We start from the raw sequence: 15322 nt of genomic DNA on the forward strand, positions 1-15322 counted from the left end.
AGAGAAAGACACCAACCAGTATATGTGTGGACTGGATAGTAGGGCTGGTTGGGTTGAACTAGGCTTCAATGCCCATTGACATGTATGAGAGCTAAATGGGATGTGGGACAGACTGAACAAGTCTGCGGTACATACTGGCAAGCATGGGAACCAGGGTAGGGGGCAGGCCTGGTGGGGTTATGGGAAGTAGCCCAAACTAGGCTGCAGCTCCCCTGTTTTACATGAGGACCGAGTATGAAGTAGACAGGATCAGGCTTGACTGCAACAACCACCGGTTCGTGTGGAAGACAGGGCTGGAAACAGAACTGGCTGAGCAATTGTAATGACCAAAATGTGCATAAGCTGAATGGGGCGACGGGCTGTGCTTGACCCTGTACTGGCAAGCACACACAAGAATCAGGTCTGGGATCACCTCAGATGAAGTTTCTTTGCAGAACCCTCCAACTGTACCGCTGATCTCAGAACCCCAACCATGAAGAGATCATGTCAACCAGTGGATTCTGAAGAGATTTCATCATGCTTGCAATGGTGAGATTGGCAGCAACTCAAACCTGTTGAACTATCAAAACCTATCAAAACTGTTTGAACAAGATCTTCGGAGCATGCCCCACATAGGGGACCTGGAATGGGTGGGAGGTTGGGTGGGGTTTCTCCCTTTGTTTCTCCCCTGACCCTAGATACAGAAAAAAAAATGATATTAGTGTGGAAACAATGGTCTTACCCACTTTCCTGTAACCCTTGACCCTCTGTGCCCTAATCAACTATGTAAGATTATCAAAATTAAAAATATTAAAAAATTTAAAAAAATAATAATAAAACAGAACCAGCCAAAGGGCTCAGAGTTAGACATCAAAACAAGAAAAGGCAATCAAAACCCTATGTAGTAAGAATAACCGCAGCAGTTGGTCCTGACTAAGCCGGGCACTATCCTTTGTAACTGCATAACTGAGGTCAAACTCAGCTGACTTTGCCATGTATTCTATTATTTTGGCAAATGCTCTAGTTTCAGCTGAACTTTGGACTACAGAGAAACCCTAGCTGGCATCCATTCCTCTAACACATTAACAAGGAGAGCCAATATCACACACGGCTAAAACATATCCAAGGTGCTTTCACACTTCAAATGGAAATATGTGCCTATGGGGAGCAGCTCAAAGGAGCCAGGTGGGATCCATGGGCAGTATGGACCCCACCCTTGTCCTTCTGTGTACAAGGAGGGTCCACAGATGAGCCTACAAGAGGCAACAGAGTCTGGGACAAGCTGTACAGTCAGTTTCATTTGCACAACTGCAGTATCAGCAAAAGACCAGACTCCCCTCTTTGTGATCTGCAGGCAAAAGCACAGACTTCCAGCAACCTGCCCTGAAACCAAGCAGCTGGCTTGCAAAGCTTGGGTCAGAAAGACATCTAATTGAGTTTCTTCCTTCTCTGCCCTGAAGGCTTTCATTTAAAACAATTTGGAAGAAAATCTACATGGAAAATACTTAAGAATTTTTTTTAAAGAGCAAATAAAGTATTTTCTATTCAATTTAAACAAAGGATGAATGAGTGCAGCATCCAAGGACTCCAGACATAGTTCAAAGAAGCCTGCTCAGCCCAGGATGTCTGGCCAACATGTGAAACCCGGATGGGAACTCCAACCCCTCTCTCTGCAATGTGTAACAGCTGAGAATTCTAAGCTCATCTGAACTACAGTCCATGCCTTACTCTCAACAAATTCAACTCTCTGGGCTCTAAGCATCACAATTATGCTGTGTGCAGCCAATGACTGCCTCTTGCTGGCTCCAGCAGAAGCCGTACTAAAGCAAGAGTGGCTCGTCCTTTCATCCAGAGCCGAACATTACATCTTGAGAGATGAGACTCTGAGCAAACCACTCAGGTGAATACACAGCCCAGGGCAGAGAAGTCAACCGTGATGGACCAGAAGTCTTGGTCCACCTCTTTTTCTCATTTTCTGAAAATCTGGTGTATTAGTTTTGCTTTGTTTTCCCAAACCTGGAAGTAACTGATCTAAGGAAGAAGCAGGACTGTGGGGGCACAGAGGATCCCTCTTCCTCCTGAGCAACTTCCTCCTTGTAGTGTCTGGGGTTTACAGGCTCAGTAGCAACCTGTCAGTCTAGAGATTTCCCCCACTCCACCTTCCAGAATTCCACAAATGTGAAGAAGATTGCTTAGGGATATAATGTATGCTGTCTAAGAGCAAACCGAGCAGATCTCAGTAGTATCTACAAACACTGGCATTTTTGTCACTCTCAGCTGGGGATGAGGGTACCTAACGCTAAGGTCTGAACCATCCAACTTGCCTAGTTCAGAAACCTATACTAAAGAAGGACTTTGTTGCCCTATGCAAGCAAATCATGCAAAAACATATGCTTATTTTGTTTAGGTGTCTTCCTTCATAACTGTCTCTAATTTGATGAAATCAAGGCTACCACATCTCTTTCTTTCTTTCTCTTTTCCTTTCTCTCTTTCTTTTTTTAAACTGAGAGAGAGAGAGAGAGAGAGAGAGAGATCTACTATCTGCTGATTCACTCCCAAAGCAGCCACACAGTTCAGGGCTAAAACCCATGACAAAACCAAGAGCTTCATCGGGGTCTCCATGTGAGTGTTAAGGTCCCAGGCATTTCAGCCATTTTCTACTACTTTCACAGGTGTATACTATTACAGAGGGGGGTGGATCAACAGGGTCATGAACCAGCACCCATAATGGGATACCATTGTTACAGGTGACAACTTGACTTGCTGTGCGGTAATCCCAGGACTGATGCTGTACTCTTAAATGCAAAATGTAAACAAGAGAGAAACAAAGCATTTGGGAAGCCTGACAACATTTTTAAAAAAGAAAGATGGCTTATGTAAAAGGTAGAGTGACAGAAAGAGATGTTCCATCTTCTGGTTTACTCCCAGATGACCACAGCAGCCAGGGCTGGGCCAAGAGGAAGCCAGGAACTCCATCCATCTATGTCTCCCAAATAGCTTGCAGGGAGCCCAAGCACGCAAACAAGCTTATTGCTTTCCCAGGTACATTCGTGGGTAGCAGAATGTCCAGGACTACGATATGGGGTGCCAGAATTGCTTAACCCACCTTGCCACACTGCTGGCCCTAATAGCTTTTCTTTAGGAAGCATGTAGATCCTTACAAGATGCACTGGAGCCTCATTAGGGATGGAGCTGACAGTGAAGGTTTGGATGCTCTCCATCTTCCCTAGATTCTACTGCAACTTGTCTGTATATGAAGTATGAGCCCAAAGACCACGAAACTTCCAAGATCAAATAACTGCTGTTCCTTGACCGACTTTGGAGGAAGGCAGGAGACAGAACAGAAAGTGACAAAAAAAAGGAAAGAAAAATTTTAAAAATATGGAATAAAGAGCCTTTTCTGACTAAACCAGAAAAGTGTGCCATTGTTTTCTCATGAGTCATACATCAAAACAACAGAGGGATTTCAGCTAGATATTTTTGCTGGTGCCTTGAAAACAGGAGTTGTGGAACGTCGGTGGAAAAACAAGTGCTATGCGGAGGAGAGCCCCTTCACCCTCCCTGAGCAGGCACAGCACTGCCTTGAGACACTCCAGGACTGACCCAGGGCCGCAGGGCTGTGCCAGGCTACATCCTCTACCACAAGGCATCAGCTAAAGCCAATTGTGAGGCTGCACAAAGCAATGCTTGTTTGTAAAACACAGTCAGCTGAGAATGGAACCAGCTATTTTCTCCTTACCTTCTTAGGGCCAGGGGCAGGGCCTGGGTGGAGAAGCTGTTCAAACTATCAACACAGGATGTGTGTGCACTGCAGGGATTGACAAAGCCCCAGTGATTTTTTTTTTTAAGGTCTCTGGGATTGTCTCCAGGCATGAAAGGTAAGTGTTTTCTCCAGCAAGGCCTGCTTTCCTGGGGCCTAAGCACCTTGGACTGACCATGTGGCCCTGTCTAAAAGGAAAGAGGAGGGAGTCAAATAACCATCAAAGGTTCGTGACTTCCACCTTAGCAAAGCATCTTTAACCTCAAGTTAAGAGGTTTTTTTCCTGTGACTTCTTTCATAGTCGGTTTCCAATGGTGGTTTTCCTGGAGGCAGGGGCAGAAACTAATGCAGAGGAAAAGAACTCATGGAAGGCACCAAGACTACGAGCTTTTGAGGATGCAACAACAACAACTGCAAACAAATTCATTTTACCTTCCTGGTTACAGCTGGATCCAGGTAGCCCTTGAGCTTCTGAATGTAAGTATGAGGAGGATTCTTCACTTGGAAGCGTTCCTGTAAGAAGCACATAAGTAAACTGCATGAAAGGTAGGAAGGCATGACACATTCAAATCAAACAGCTTAATAACATCACTGATGAAGGACCAAATGCATCCATGCAGGGACATGACCCTACAAAAAGACACTATGTACTGATTGTTTTGAATCTTTATAACACATTTCATAATCTTTGAACAGGAGGAGAACTGAAGCTCAAAGACATGCAGTCTACTTGTGCTTGATGATGACACAGCCAGTCAATAGGACATGTGGACTTTTTAATTAGTTAATTTTTATTTCCCCTGTCTCCTTCCCACCTAATCCCCCCATATTATTACTATAGCATAACTTTTCATAAACAGTCACATGTTCATCATTGTGGGTAGGGATAATGGCCAAGTGTCCAGACTCCCATTGTCAAAATACAGCTAATAGTTTCATTAGTAGTCCATCTTTGATCTGGAAGTAGAGATGCACACTGCACTGCATCCTCATATCTGGACATGATAGTCTCTATTACACAGTCACCACACATCCCTCTTAAATGAAAAGCCACAATACAAAATCAACAACAGGAAGAAAAACAGAAATTTTCAACACCATGAATTTCTCAAGAGGTTTTCATAGTTCAACAGTCCTGAATTGCTGGTGAATCCACCACTCCAATCACGATGAAATCTCTCCCGAATCCACTGGTTGCTATGATCCACCTTAGTGTCTCCGTCTGCCCAGATCTTCACTGCCAATGATTGGCTGGGGTAGTTGATCAATTTGTTCTGTCCTCTGTCCTCTGCCATGGTACCAGGTGTCCTCTGGAGGCTCTGATGTACTGCCATATCCTCCATGTACATTTGGATATGCTGTCCTCTGCTCCATCTGAGCCACTGAGGAGGCCCAGCTCTGACACATCCACTCCCACAGTCAGCATATGGAACCAGCACTTATATTCATGGTTAGGGTTCTGAGTCCAGCAATTCAGTTGGTAGGGAATCGTCCAAGAAACCTCATCTGAGGCCATTGCAGACCTGATTCTTGTATGTGTTTGCCAATACAGGGTCTGGCACAGTCTGTCACCCAAATCAGCCTACGCACACACTGGTGGTTGCAATTGCTGGGTCAGTTCTATCTCCAGCCCCATGTTTTACAAAACCTGATGGGTGTTGGAGCCCAGCCCAATCCTGCCCACCACATACTCAGCCTTCACATAAACCAGTGGGAGCTGCAGCCTAGTCGGAGTGACTCACAATAGCCCCCACCAGGCCTGCCCCTGCCCTGGTTCCTGTGCTTGCCAGTATGTACAGCAGACTGGTCCTGTCTGTCCCACATCCCATTCAGCTCTCGTACATGTTGATGGGTATTGAAGCCCAGTTTGTCCCAACCAGCCCCACTATCCAGTCCACACTGGTGCCAGCAGATGCCACCATCTGTCTAAGCCATACCTACGTCTGACAGAATTTGGCCCCTGATGCTGCAGCAAAGCCCAATCAATCCACACCAACACTGGCTTATGCATGTACCAGAAGGTACAGTCAGCCCAGCCTGGCTTTTCCCTGATCCAGCTCACATGTAGGCCATCGGATGTGGCCCTGCCTAGCCTGGTCTGCCCCCATCCCAGCTCTCATGCTCACCAGTGGGAGTAGTGGCCCAGCAGGGGGGCCTTCACAGCCCCCTCACTGGGGTTATTCCCACCACGCCCCATGTTTCACATGTGCTGGTTGGGTGCTGCAGCCCAGTCTGGCACAGCCCCCTCACCTTGGCATTTGCCAGTGGGTGCTGTAGCCTGGCCAGGCCAAATCCGCCCCCCCCCCCAATTCCAACTCATGCTGGTGGGAGCTACAGCCTAGCCCAGCCCTGCCAGTCCCCAGTCCTGGCCCTTATGTGAACTGGCTGGTACTGTGCCCTGACCCACACTCCATTTTGGCACTCAGATTTGCCAGTTGGTGATATGGACTGACCCAGTCTGGCCTGCCCCCAACCTGCACCAAATGTATGCCAGTGGGTACCATATTTTGGCCTGGTCTAGGCTGTTCCCTGTCTTGATTCTTGCATTCATCTGCAGGGAGCATGTAACAACCGAGCAGTTCCCCAGGCTCCTCTATGCAGATCCAATGCCAGATCTCGCGCACACTGGTGGGTCCATGGGCCAGCCATACTTAGCCCACCTCCTGTCCTAGCAGGAACAGTGGCCTTTCCTCACCAGCCCTCACCCATTCCAGTTCTTGCTGTTGGGTGCTACAGCCCAGCCAAGCCTGATCCATACCCAGACACAGCTCACACATGGCTCAGTAGGGGCAGAGACCTGGCCTAGCCTGTAGGACACGTGAACTTGAACTCATGTTAGCTCTGCTGCTTTCTCAGCTGAGTCCTATATCTCTCATTCTAGGTTTCTGCAGGTCTTCAATTAGTTGTATGTTCTCTTAACTATCTTCAGTGTTGGAAAATCATTCCTTCTTGCATGCTTAGTTTACCTTTGAAACAACAACAACAACAAAAAACATGATTCACATTGGATAAAACTAATTTATTCCAAAGACATGAGTAGCAATTCTAAGGCTAAGAGAAGGAGGGTCACAGTGTGCTTGTATTTGTATGCCTTTATATACATGAGTGTTATCATTAGTGAATTCCTAAGGCAGTTCCAAATGAGAAAATCCCCAAAAATACGTAATATTTATGTGCCATCTGAATGTAGATCTTGGATAGGGCTCCAAAGAGGTATTTCTAGCAAGTTTTACACTGATGCTGCCAACAGAAGAACAACACTTTGAGACCATCAGGCACACATTTATTGAATTTTAAGCTACAATATTCAAGACAGAACAGACAACAGTGTACCAATTCAGGAGAAAAACAAACGTCTACATACTTGCAAATAAGTACTAACAACCCCGCATTACATCCAATGACAACAGTATAGCCTATGCTTATGAGAGATTTCATAAACCTGAGGCCAAGCCAAAACAAACACATCATTGTATTTACATGAAATCTCAAAACAAAATAATTAAACTCTAATGCTTAGAAATGCATACACAAACGCAATATTTCTGTGTATGATGTTATTGTGTGTGTGTGTGTGTCTGTCTGGAGATGATCAGCATAAACTCAAGTATAAAACACTGAGCAGGGTAAAGGTTGTATTCAAGGAAGGAAGTACAATGGGTCCAAGCTGGCTGGAAGCGATTCTTTTCTTGACTGGATCAGAACTTAAACAGGTGCCGGCTTTCTACTATTCATCTTACAGCTTCTTAGGTCTTACAAATAATAACAATAAAAAAGTTTAAATCAGCTCCAGAAGGATTCAAAAACTAAAGTCAAACGAAGGTTTTTGTCATTGAGGACAATTCTTCTTTTCCATCTAAAGCTCAGAATGTTTTTTGCGGCAATATTTTAAAAATCTGGTTACTGTTTGATCTATAATGGAATTTTTCAGTATTTCCCTACACTGACAATTAGGCAACATGCTTAACCATTTGTTTATCCCATACAAGCTTATGTTTCTCCAACACAGGGATTCCCAACATTCTTCCCAGTTCACCCAATTCTTACTTATGTACAGATTTAGAAATGTTAAGGACTGGATTACTAATGTTGAACAGAGAACACATTATATAATAACGTTTATTGGTACAAATGGTTTCTAATAAAATATCAATTAATATTTTCACTTTGTTTAAAATAAAGGAGGATAAATTTCACGGTATTTAAATTACACTTCTATAAAGCTCTGGTTTTTATGTAAAAAAAAAAATAAGCATAATATTCCTACTTAGCACCTCAAAGTTTCCTTCCTAAGTAAAATATAAGTTCACAAGTATTCAACATCTCTAGTGTCACTGCGTTAGGGTATAAAACCTTCAAAAATAATTTTTTAAAAAATCACTGAAGGATCAGAGGCAATTCAGGTGCCACAGGGATTTATCAAGTGTGAGTGTCTGGGTCAGGGCTTGAGAGAATTGCCAAAATCTCTGAAAAACAGCCTAAGGAGCTACCAAAGTTCAGTTGTTTGAAATGGAGTGATGGTTTAGCTGGCTAATCTTCTGCCTGGAAGTACCAGGATCCCACATGAGCACTACACCAAGGCCCCTGTCTCCCTGCTGCTCTAATTCTCACCCAGCTCCCTACTTTTGGGCTGGGAAAACAGTGGACAATGGCCCAAAGCTTTGGATCCCTGCACTCTCAGAGGAGACCTGGAGGAGATCCCTGGCTTCAGGATCAACTCAGCTCTGGCTATTATAGTCATTTGGGAAGTAAACCAGCAGATGCAAGATCATTCTGTCTCTCATCTCTGTAAACATCTTTCTTAGAAAGTTGTTGTTTTCTATTTTGTACGTGACATAAACTGAACAACATATCAGAGAAATATTAGGATAAACGAAAATTTTGCTTTTTTAAAAATAACAACTCTATACCAGTTTTTACAAATCCTATGACCCATAATCACACCAGCTGTATGCTTCCTTCTGCTGTGGCAAGTAATGGTCGATTTAAGGTCACTAACACATGAAAGTCAACAAACTATAGCTCTGGTCAAAGTACTAATGCTTAAGGACTCAAAATCTGAACTAGCCAACAGGTTGCTGCCAAGTGGCTGTTCTGATAGGCTGCATCTTCATAGCATAAGAGCCATAGTTAATCCTCCAGAAAAGGAGAATCTGGTTGAGCAGACCACAGAGCTAAGAGATTAGATGACTTGCTTAAAATCATTCTCCTATCTATATCAAAATAGAGATACAGAGACAGTTTCAAAGAGTTTGCAAGAATGCATGCTATAAAATATCATTCCTGAGTTTAAACTTCTTTGCACCAAAATAAGGTTATCTTTTAATTTTCATTTTCCATCAATTCCATATATCAGAACCAAGATTCAAACACAGGCTCTGACTTTTTGTTCCTTTTCACAACACAGTAATAAGTGTCAGGAATTTGATGGTGTACTTCAAAATGGAAGTTTTGTCACTGATAGTTTTCATGGAACTAAACTTTTAAATGCTATATGCAAGGCAATTCTCTCATAAATAAAGGATAGTTTATTTGTAAAAATTTATTTTTCTTTGAAAGACAGAGTTACTGAGAAGAGGGAGAGATAGAGTGGGGGAGTGGGAAAGGGAAATAGGAGAGGGTAGGAAGGGAGGAAGGGAGGGAGGGATGGAGGAAACAAGAATGAAAGAGGGAGGGGAGAGGAGGGAAGTGAGTGGGAAGGGGCGGGAGAAGCGGAGGGACAGGGAGGGAGAGAGGTAGCTGCAGAGAAAGAGAGAGAAAGAGAGTGAGAGAGCATCAGCCTTCCATCACTGGTCATTCTCCAAATGTCACAAGAGCCAGAGATGGGGAAGTCCAAAGCCAGGAGCCAGAAGCCTCATCCAGGACTCCATATGGGTGACAAGGGCCCAAGGACTTGGGTTGTCTTCCTAACTGCATTAATGGATAGCTGGGTCACAAATGGAGCAGCCAAGGCATGAAGAGACACCCATATCAAGTATCAGCACCACAGTTGGAAGCTTAGCTTGCTAATCACCACACCGGCACCAGACATTTCTTTTTTAAGCTTATAAAGTGTGGAAAGATGAGTGTACCTGGAGTTAACAGGGCATATACCCGATATGCCTGGAAGGCTCCAAGCTAGGCATGGGACAGCTAAACTCAGAACAGAGCTGTTTGGCTGTTTTGGCTTCTCCTGTCTCTGAAAGTATCTAATACCTTTCACAATCACATCAGACCCACTCTGAAGACAGGGCTGAAGACAAAGCATGTATTGGACTCCATTTAATGACTAAAGCTCTAATCTACTGCAACCAGAACACTGAAATGGGAGCACTCCTAAAGGAACTAAATGAGGGATTATGATAAGGGTGCATTCAATCAGGTAACTCATGGCAAATGGAACTCACTAGCTATCCTTCATCTTGGCCTGTCCTGTTCCATATAGAAAGACAGCCTTAGATTCCTTTAAACCTGCCAAACAGTTCCTTTGAGATGTACCTTCTGTCCTTGTTCCTCTACCTTTCTCCACTTAAACCATAAAAAGTTTGTCATGCAAAACCTTTCTACACAGGGCTCAGAACTGGACATTCCACTCATCCCCCAGAATACTTCTGATTTTCCACATTTTTTCTTCATATACTTAATTTGAGATTGATTTTCTGTCAACTGAACTAACAAGTATGTTATAAGAATCTAAATGTTTGGATAAGCAGCTCCGAAATCCAACAAAATTCCATTCAGGTGTATCTTATACTTCAATTTTTCTTAAGTTTAAGCAAAGAAACAACAGTGAGATCCCTGGAAACAGGACACCTCCACAAAATGAATGGTTCTCAGGGCCCACACTTACTGTTTACTGTCATGGCCCCCAATGGCCACAGGGAGACCGGTGTTATTTCAGTAGTGTTTTAGCAGAACTACAAAATCTGCTTAAGCATCTTTCAGGATGAATGTTAGCACTGTTATCCCCATGTTAATGTTTCATTTTTCTGAATCTGTAGTAATTCATTTCGATAACCAAAGGACTTTGCTTCTAAGACATAAGCTGAGCATATTTGAGTGTTTTTCCTCCTAAAAGCTGCAAGTAGTTGAGCACCCTTTCCAAACGCTAAGTAAGCAAACCATAGCCTCTAATGGAGTGGCAATTACTACCAGAATGGTTAACACTAGAGTGAACACTAATTGGCAAAAATCAGCTTGGTGCCAAATGCTCTTCAAAGCTGGGTAAAACAGGAAGAGCCCATGTCCTCAAAGGGTTTTCCCTCTAAAGTGGAAAAAGCTCACATAAACCACCAGGGAGAAGAATAAGATAATGACCTTAATATCACAAACAGACAGAAATGAAATATATAGCATAGAGGTGGCCAGGAACAGTGCACCTGCACAAGAGGTGGGCATGAGGCTGAGAAGAGGGTACACCAAGAACAACCAGGGCAGGTAAACAGGAGGTGTTGAGCTGAGTCACAACATCTCAGCTTTCACAATGCTAGCAAGTTGTACAAATAGAAACTAATTTAGGAGAACTAGATGTTTCCTTGGTATCTAGAATACCTAACACCCTCTCTCCCTACAAAGTATCTCAAGAAGGTGGTTTGAAACAATCTTGATATTCCAGAGGAGCTGCCAAGTTGTCTTGTCTAAACAGGAGAGTAGTTGAGCTGAGTCACAACATCTCAGTTTCACAATGCTAGCAAGTTGTACAAGTGGAAACCTAATTTACGGGGATCTATATGTTTCCTTGGTATCTAGAATACCTAACACCCTCTCTCCCTACAAAGTATCTCAAGAAGGTGGTTTGAAACAATCTTGATATTCCAGAGGAGCTGCCAAGTTGTCTTGTCTACAGAAAGTCTGCCCAGAGTAGTCTAAGAGTTCATGGAACACATGTACTATGGGAAAAGGATACCCAGTTTAAAAAAATTTCCCACAAATAAATTCATATCCCAAAATATTTATTTTTAATGATTTTATCTATTTGAAAAGTACAGCTATGAGAGAGAGGAACAGGATTTTGCTTTAAAAATTTTATTTACTTCTATTAGAACTGCAGACCAGATTTACAAAGAGAAAGAAAGAAAAATCTATCTACTGGTCCACTCTCCAAATGGCCTGAATGGCCAGAGCTGAGAGCTTCTGCTGGGTCCCCAATATGGGTACAGGGTCCCAAGAACTTGGGTAATCCTTTACTGTTTTCCCAGGTCATAAACAGGGAGCTGGTTCAGAAGTGGAGCAGCCAGAACAAGAACCAGTACCCATACGGAATCATAGAAGTTACAAGGTGAAGTTTTAGGTATTGAGCCGTAGCGCTGGGCCTGGGGCTGGATTTTCAATAAGCTGCTTCACTTCCCAAAAGGCCACAACTGTCAGAGCTGGTGCAGGCAAAGACAGGAGTTTCTTTATGACACATGGATGATAGGGGCCCAGGTACTTTGATCATTCTCCACTATTTTCCCAGGCATATGAGCCAGAAACTGGATTGGAAGTAAAATAGGTGGAACTCAAACCAGTATCTGTAAGGGATTTTGTTGCAGGCAGCAGCCTTAGATGCTACACCACAAAGCTGCCCTCTAAAATATTTACTTTCTCCTAAAGACAGAGCAGAGTGTCAGAGATCTTCTGTCTGTTGGGTCACTCCACGGACACAGCTTCAATGGCCAGGGTTGACCCCGGTCCAAAATTCCATCCAGGTTTCCCACAAGGGTGACAAAGCTCAGGTAATTGTACCATCATGTGCTGCTTTCCCAGGCACAATAACAGGAAACTGGATAGAAAGTGGAGTAGTTAGGACTCAAGCCAGTTCTCTGATGAGGGAGTACAAACAATAGCTTAACTCCTTGTGTCATAATGCCAGGATCTTCAACATATTGTTTAATTCCAGTCCCTTAAGCTATTTGAAGTTGCCAATATGCTACGAAATTGTGACAGATAAGAGGATAGTGTCACTGAAAAAAAATATTATGGCTTCAGCTATTTACTGTGATAATGATCAAGAAACCAAGTTCAAGCATGAGGCAAATTTGTAAGAAACTACACAGGAAGCTGGTGCCAGCTGAGTTACCGTAAACACGGAGCTGTCAACAGATGAAAACATTGTGCTAAGAAAAATCCCTCCAGACCTTCTCAGTCTTGCTATCACATCTAGTGCCCTGTTTCCAGGTCCTAAGATAAAAAAAAATCAAACAAACAAACAAAAAATCAGCTCATATTGTCCCTTCACTCATCCAGAACACATTATATAAGACACTGAGTGAAAATTCAATTCCAAAGTGTTAAATCTCATTTCTGTGATATGACAGACATAGCTGTAGTACAAAGTAGGATATAAGAGCCATATGTGATCCTCTGGAAGTTCAAAGAAAGGTGAGGCTCTTTCCAACAGAGATGATCGAAGGAAACCTCCTTGGACAATGGGTCTTTGGAATTGGATTCTGAAGGACAGGTAGCATACAGATGTCCTGAGAGGGTGTGACAGGCAGGCAGCTGAGTTTCCAGATGGCAGAAATGGGAACAAACAGCTGACACCCAAAGAGCATGTGCTAATGACTGCAAGGGGTTTAGCTGGTTTCCAGTAACACAGTTTATGAAAAGTAACAGATCTAGGTGGAAAGCTGGAACACACAATAGTGAATGTCAAGGACTAGGCTAATGAATATAGGAGAGACCACTGGGAGTCAATCAGGCATTCTGGACAGTGGAAAACATATGGTCAAAATCTCTAACTCTCTCCATTTGCAATTTTTGAAAATTAGCCATTTGTGCACTAGGCTAGAGTTGAACAATCAGCACACAAGATTCATTCCACAGCCATGGCTTCCTGGAGAGCCTTGAAGCATTCTTCAGCTCTGAATATGAAATCATTTTCTTATTTGGATAAGAGAGGATAGCTTTCCAAGTGTTCCATTACAGATTCTAGACTAAAAATAATGTTTGATGATACTACTCCAAATGATTTCCTTTATTTAGACTAGCAAGAGTTTCTCCTGGTTCAACAGATTTTGTCTGATGAAATCATTCTAAAACTCATCTTCTAATATATAACATCAACTGTGCTTCACCATCTCCCAACTTAAAAGGTATTTTCACTGAATTTCTAATAAAGGGGTCATTCTAATAAAGTTGGGGTTTTTTTTTGTTTTTTGATACAGTTTAGTTGGCACTGGGGATAAAGTTGGGTTTATTTACAGTCTCACATCAACCTAAGCAGTGATTCAACCATTCCAGAGCTGAACACTGTAAACCAGGAATAGTTGTTACTTTGGATTTAAGAAATGGAGAAAGTGCTGGCAGGTTAGATTTATACTAGAAAATCCTTATAATAGCATAAAATGTTTTGGAATTCCCCTCAACTGCCAAAGAGTTTCTTCCTTTTCAGTGTGTGTGTGTGTGTGTGTGTGTGTGTGTGTGTAAACTAACCTTATTCAAAAGGCAGAGTGAGAAGGGGCATAATGAAGAACACAGAGAGATACCTCCCATTCAGAGCTTTACCTGTCCAATTCCCACAAAAGTTAGGGCCAAGCCATACTGAGGTCAGGAGCCAGGAACTCCAACAGAATCTCCTACATGGACAACAGCCCTACCCACCACTTTCACCACCAACTGACTCCTAGGCATGTTGACAGTAAGGTGGTTCAAAAGTGAACCCTAGTGGGAACTCAAATCAGGCACTCCATGTGTAAATGCAGGCATCACAAGCAATGGCATAATCTACTGCACCACACTGCCCACTATAATCTTTGTTTCTTTGCAAAAATTTATCTTCAACTGATAAATATGTACATACATTTGTGGGCAAAATGTGATGTTTTGGTGTATATATGCATTCTGAAATAATGAAATCAGGCCAGTTAATATATCTATTACTTCATATTCTTTTAAAAGCCATCAAAAAATCTAATATGTATAACTAAGAATGCCTGCAAAATTACTTTGGGTAGGTGTGAACAAACAGAGTTATAATTCTGAGAAGGAATAAAAAAAATAAGCTTTAGATTTCTTGTAGAAACCATTAGGCATTATTGACCATACCTATAATGTCAGGATACACTTAAATAGCAGAATGATGGACTTTTGCTTATGACTATTTATAATATAGGGACAAAGTTTGGGAAGCGGGAAAGGGAAATCCCAGAGCCTATGGAACTTTATCATAAAATAATAAAATATATTTAAAAAGAAATCATTAGGCATTTTTCAATTCCCATAATAGCATAAATAACTTTCATTCACTAAAAAAATCTGAAATAACAAGCTAGTTTTACCAACTGGGTTCTCTGACTTCATTTGCCTTTATTCAAATAGTGCACAACACAAACAACAACAATACCTCAGAATTACAATGAGTAATTTCTAATTGAACTAGAGTATTTTTGAAGAGTACATTTGTATCAGTGAAATTACAAAGGAGATAGCATACATGGGAGTAGAAAGGAAGCTGTATCCTACTCCAGTCAGGGTCTGATACAAAGAAAGAAACTGGGCTTCTGAACAGTGCAACTGAGTATATGGGGTAAACTATCAGCTCTTACCATTTATGTTAGGCACAGATTTAAACATCATAGTGAGTTTCTGTATACAAAAGTATTTGTCCTCAGCATGGCTTACAGT

General features: G+C 42.5%; 1 protein-coding gene across 4 annotated transcripts in view; it reads right to left on the reverse strand.

Moving 5' to 3' along the window:
- Positions 1-15322, reverse strand: part of LOC121168159 (formin-like protein 2) — a 305377-nt gene that overhangs the window by 100345 nt on the left and 189710 nt on the right. For all 4 annotated transcript variants that reach the window (XM_040997987.1, XM_040997990.1, XM_040997986.1 and 1 more), the window contains exon 3: positions 4172-4252. In XM_040997987.1, the coding sequence (XP_040853921.1) occupies positions 4172-4252 (81 nt within the window). The remainder of the gene's footprint in view (positions 1-4171; positions 4253-15322) is intronic.

The sequence above is a fragment of the Ochotona curzoniae genome, unplaced genomic scaffold (assembly GCF_017591425.1).
Source record: "Ochotona curzoniae isolate NIBS_2020 unplaced genomic scaffold, NIBS_Ocur_1.0 patch68, whole genome shotgun sequence".
Lineage (NCBI taxonomy): Eukaryota > Metazoa > Chordata > Mammalia > Lagomorpha > Ochotonidae > Ochotona > Ochotona curzoniae.